Genomic DNA, 5752 nt, shown 5'->3' with positions numbered 1-5752 from the left:
ATCATCATCATCATCATCATCATCATCATCATCATCATCATCATCATCATCATTGTAGATAGCAGGGAATAATGGCCATCACCATCATCATCATCATCATGACAAGAAGAAGAAGAAGAAGAAGAAGAAGAACGCAGATAATTTCTATAGCATCCACCCCCCTACAATACAGCTCTGGATACATTACAATACACACTTGACAAGTGAATGAACTTACATGATAATTCTACACTCTTTCGATTGACGCTACCACATAGATCTACGCAGACATCCCTACTATCCCAGCACACTCAATGACGAATACACGCATCACATCATGGACATCAGAGTACTAGGAATTATAAGATGGTTAAGTTGTCTTCGATGTGAGAGGTTGTCGTGTGCTTCGGTGTGGTTTGCGCACAAATGATTTGAACTCCGTTCATGTGTAGGGATGAGTTTGTTTTTTCATCGAGTACAAAAATATCCCCGTCTATCTGCTTGAACATTGTATGTGGGTGGTTGGCAGGTGCTCTGGTGTGGTTTGCTTCTTCTTTCCTGTCAAACATCTATCGTCCTTATCTCCCCTTCTTCTTTTTTATGTTTTTTACTCTCTTGTAACAGCTCTAATCTTCTGGCGCTCATATGACCTTATGCGTTTGCGAGCGCCGTAAAACTTCCACTAAAACTAAAACTAAGAACATTGTATCACTCTCAGTCTCCGCGCCATTTCTCCCTTTGTTCCTGACGGTCCGGGTTGAAACAGCCTAATTGTGTCAGAGGGCACGTAAAGAAAGTAAAATAACTATCATTTCCTTCCTCAATCACTCGTCTTGTAAAGGGGGATGAGAGGGTGGTTGGCGGGTGCCCCAGTGTGGTTTGCTTCTTGTTCCCTGAAAAATATCTATTTGTCCTTATCTGCTCTCCTTGTTCTCTTGTTATCATTATACTCTCTCGTAACACCTCGAATCGTCGGCTCTAATATGACCTGTCTGTGCTGCAAGTGCCGTAAAACGTTTTCTAAAACCCAACCTACAAGCTCACCGTGTAGATGCCTTTCTTAGTCTTTCGCAACGTGCTCCTGGAGAGAAAGACACCCTCCACCCGCCCGTCGTCGTTCACGCCCACATAGAGAGCGCCGCCCCCTGAGTTGAGGAACCCACACAGGTAGCGACCCACCTGGCGAGATAATGATCACGTGACGTCACATGACGCAATGGGGAGTCAACTGGGGTCATGAACAATCAAACAAAGTAAAATGAAACCAACTAAAAACAACAATAATAATAATAATAGTAATAATAATAATAATAGTAATAATAATAATAATAATAATAGTAATAATAATAATAATAATAATAATGATCATAATAAAATAATAATAATGATAATAACAATAATAATAAAAATAATAATGATAAAAATAATAACAATAATAATAACAATAATAATACTATTAAAAATAATAGATAGTATTTGTGTAGCGCAAATCCCCGCTCAACAGCAAACTCTATACGCCTCACAATCTATACTATTACTCCAGCAGACCTGAGAGCATTCTGAAACAACCTCAACTTCATGGGAAGCATTCAGTGCTTTTTAAAAAAAAATCTAGCTTGCAAAATATCCTATTTATATCAAGTAGACCAGTTTTATTTTGGCACACCTCACAAATAACATGACAGAGCTCTTCTATTTCTCATAATTTACAAGTTTCTTGTTTTATTCTGCTAGGTGTGTCTGGTATATTTTACCCCATTTTTAGGTGATCAATATTCTAGTTAAATTGGGTTTGGCTTTTTTTTTTCTTCTTTTTTTCATTTATCTCAAATGTACCAAAAATGGTATTACAATTCGGATGATCATGGTTCTGTTTCCTAATCTGCTGTTCTTGGATGTGTGCTCTGTTTACCTGTCCTAGCTCTCTCTCTATCTCTCTCTCTCTCTCTCTCTCTCTCTCTCTCTCTCTCTCTCTCTATCTCTCTATCTCTCTATCTCTCTCTCTCTATCTCTCTCTATCTCTCTCTCTATCTCTCTATCTCTCTCTCTATCTCTCTATCTCTCTCTCTCTATCTCTCTCTCTATCTCTCTCTCTCCTCTCCCTCTCTACCCCTCTCTCTCCCTCTCCCTCTCTGTCTTTCTCTCTTCCTCTCTCTCTTTCTCTCTCTCCTCTCCCACCCATGTGCCTTGGTCATATTGTCATACAATATTGGAGATGGCCGTTTTATAGCGGTGGTCCCCGCCTCTCTGCATCTATTCAGTACGTAAAACAAGAAGAGCTAGTGCAACTGATGGCTGACGTAGCGAAACTCACAGCCGTGGCAAACTCGTACTTGAGGAACCCGGCGGACTTGAACTCTGCGTGCCTCGTCTCCACTCCCACGTACTGAGCCTCTAGGTAGAAGACTGTGTCTGGGCAGTGGCATGGGGATACCTGGGGACAGGGGGGGGGGGGGATTGGTGAAAATGTGAATAATGATAATAATGGTAATATTGATAACGATAATAATAATAATGATAATAATAATAATAATAATAATAATAATAATAATAATAATAATAATAATAATAATAATAATAATAATAATAATAAAGAACAAGAATGAGAACAAGAACAAGATGATGATGATGATGATGATGATGATGATGATGATGATGATGATGATGATGATGATGATGATGACGAGTATAATGATGAACTGTGTATAATACATATTTTCTGGAAATACAACAAGGTCTTAACTGTTTTAATACCTTCTTTATACAATGATGACGATGATGATGTTGATGAATGGTTTAGCTGTGAGGCACTTTGCTGTTTAACACAGGAGACCCGAGTTCGATTTTCAAGTGTGACATTTGTATGAAGTATCTCGGTCTCTCTGGTTTAGTGTTTTATCCCTTTCAAACCCTAGTTTGACCTGACAGACAGGTTCGCAAGTCCGCCTCCTAAATGATCTACATTTTGTGGCGTCGGTGGCCTAGTGGTTAGGCTATGATCAGACTTCCAACCGTAAGGTCGTTGGTCCGAATCCCGTCAGGGATCCGACGTTGTGTCCTTGGGAAAGACACTTTACACAAATATTCCTCACTTCACCCGGGTGGGAATGGGTACCCGGCTATAGACAGTGAAAGATTTCGTCAGTTTGTTAGTGTTTTGCGCTTAATCAGCTGCTTGCACTGTAGGCTTCCCGGGAAGCTGAGAATGTTTCTGAGTGTTTTATGGTCTGCTGGGGGTAATAAAATAGTGTAAAGGGCATAGAGCCTGCTGCTGAGCGGGGATTTGCTATACACAAATGCTATCGTAGTAGTAGTAGTAGTAGTAGTAGTAGTAGTAGTAGTAGTAGTAGTAGTAGTAGTAGTGGTAGTAGTAGTAGTAGTAGTAGTAGTAGTAGTAGTAGTAGTAGTAGTAGTAGTAGAAGTAGTAGTAGTAGTAGTAGTAGTAGTTGTTGTTGTTGTTGTTGTTGTTGTTGTTGTTGTTGTTGTTGTTGTTGTTGTTGTTGTAGTTTCGATGAGGGTGTAAAAAAATCATCTACATTAAAAAAGAAAGAGAAAGAATCACCATTGGAGTGGAAGTTTTGGCGTCGACCAGCTTGGGTCCGGGGACTTCTTCTTCTTCCTCCTCTTCCTCATCATCATCATCCTCCTCCTCCTCGTTCCCTCCTTCCTTCCGCTCCTGTGAGGACTGGCCTTGAGTTCCGCCTGGCCTCTGACCCAGCTGGTCGGAGTTCGAGTCCTTGGAGGGTGGCCCTGACTGTGTTGTTGTTCCTTCCTTGTGACCCCCGTCATCGTCCTGGGGCTGGGGGGTACACCTGGCAACGACAGGGGAAAGACTTGAGTTCTCGTGAAAGTTGTTGTTGTTTTTTAAAATACAATATGTATATATAGTGTGAGTTTTCACGCGCGCCCATTGGCACAATTTAGATCATTTAAAAGTCGGGATTCCGACCCTGCCTGTCAGGGCCAATCCGGGCTGAGACTGAGAGGGATACAACATCCCCGAAGAAAGACCGAGATACATTATAACTCATTTCTCACGACTCGGAAATCGAACTGGGATCTCCTTAATGCGGTAGCAAAATTCCTAACTACTGCACCATAGATGTCGGTTCGAAAACGAGTTTTACGACACTTGCACCTCAAATAAGTCATACGTGTGCCAAAGTTTCGAAGTGGTACTAGAGAGTAACATACACAGAAAAGGAGGAGGGGTTGATGTTTGATGGGAAAGAAGAATGAAACCGCCCTCTGGTGGGGATGCATCTGTTAGTTTGATCGTTTCTTCATGATTTTGTTCCTTCAACACGACCCCTCAAATCATGTAACAAATGTGTAGCTATATGTTTCCCCTTGCGTTAGACCTACAGAATTAAACATTTGGAAAATCAAGATTGAGACGAGCTTGAATTTCTTCTCGTACAAACTCAATGACTTTCTGATTGGCGGATGTGATGTAGGCAGGGAGACAAGTGTGTGTGCGTGTGTGTGTGTGTGTGTGTGTGTGTGTGTGTGTGTGTGTGTGTGTGTGTGTGTGTGTGTGTGTGTGTGTGTGTGTGATTGGGGGGGGGGGTAGAAATACATCTGTAGTTCGTTTGCCGTTAATCACAGTGTGAACATACTTGTGGCCCGTCTTAAGGCTGGTCCTCGAAAGATAATTACTTGGAAAGCAATTTTCCCCGCTCTTTTGCAAGGCATTTGAGTTACTGCACTGCTCGTTTCCGTACAAAGCTTGTCCGTGTAGAAGTAGTTTACAAGAAACATGAGAGCAAAACCTTGAAGCGGTTGCTAAATCAGAAACGGAGAGAAATGTCTTGTGGCATGGGATGAGTGCGGCGGCGGCGACAGCTCGTGAGCTTTTAAATGTAGGCCAAGGGCAGACAATGAGTTGATCGTGAGGGGGAGAGAAAACGGGGAAGAAACAAAGAGGAGAGGGACGGTGGGTGGTCTGTCCTTACTGGCGCCAAGGTCGAGATCTGAGACAGACATCGGCCATCTTGGTTCATCATTCATTCGTATAAAAAATAATAATAAAATAATAAAAATAAATTACACTTTTATTTGTCCCAGAAGGGCACTTTGGTTTACAATGGCAAACATACATATACGTACATACATACATACATAAATACATAGTTGTAAATACGTACATACATAAGTGCATGCATTAATACAACATACATACACAATACTACACAATTTTACACAAAAACAGAACAGTTTACAAACAATGCCACTGCCGGTCGCCACTGTGCAGCGCCCTGTAATTTGAGCTAGGGTTGCCGTGTCTTGCTCAAGGACACACCCCAGTGACCACCCATCTGATCCCCGTGTCACCGACACTTGCTTGACATTACTTGAGTTAAAATTCACTACTCACTTAGCCACAAAAATGTTATATTATTATTATCCTGATCTGTCCCCATCATCCCTCTGTTTAGTTCCCCCCTATGTGTGTCGCCCTGGGTCTACCCCTGCCTCGTTTACCTTCTATTTTACCTGTGACACACATGCAGGAGACCCGAGTTCGATTCTCCTGTTACGAGACTCTTAATCGAGTACATGTTTCATGGTATCTTGGCTGCAATGTTGTATCTCTCTCAACCAGGGTTGTTAACGAACAAGCAGGGTCGAAGCCAGCCCTCTTTGTGAATTGTTTAAAATATGTTTCGAAGATGTGAAAAGCACCTACATTTATTTTTTGAAAAGAACATTATGAACCACTAACGAGAACTCAGTTTTCATCCCAAGCATTTAGTGGTACAGTACATCATAG

General features: G+C 41.6%; 2 protein-coding genes across 4 annotated transcripts in view; one reads left to right on the top strand and one right to left on the bottom strand.

Moving 5' to 3' along the window:
* LOC101864114 overlaps positions 1-5752 on the top strand; it is an 81216-nt gene that overhangs the window by 66324 nt on the left and 9140 nt on the right. The gene's annotated exons all lie outside the window — the stretch shown is intronic.
* LOC101863863 (receptor-like kinase LIP1) overlaps positions 1024-5752 on the bottom strand; it is a gene marked incomplete at its 3' end in the record, with an annotated part of 10756 nt that continues 6027 nt past the window's right edge. For 2 of the 3 annotated variants that reach the window (XM_013090253.2, XM_005112137.3), the window contains 3 exon segments: positions 1024-1158; positions 2294-2413; positions 3542-3791. In XM_013090253.2, coding sequence (XP_012945707.1) covers positions 1024-1158; positions 2294-2413; positions 3542-3791 — 505 coding nt within the window. 3 annotated transcript variants of the gene reach the window in all.

This window comes from Aplysia californica, unplaced genomic scaffold (assembly GCF_000002075.1).
Source record: "Aplysia californica isolate F4 #8 unplaced genomic scaffold, AplCal3.0 scaffold01194, whole genome shotgun sequence".
In the NCBI taxonomy this organism is placed as follows: domain Eukaryota; kingdom Metazoa; phylum Mollusca; class Gastropoda; order Aplysiida; family Aplysiidae; genus Aplysia; species Aplysia californica.
The sequence above is the reverse complement of the archived record's forward strand: the minus strand, read 5'-3'. Positions and strand labels throughout refer to the sequence as shown.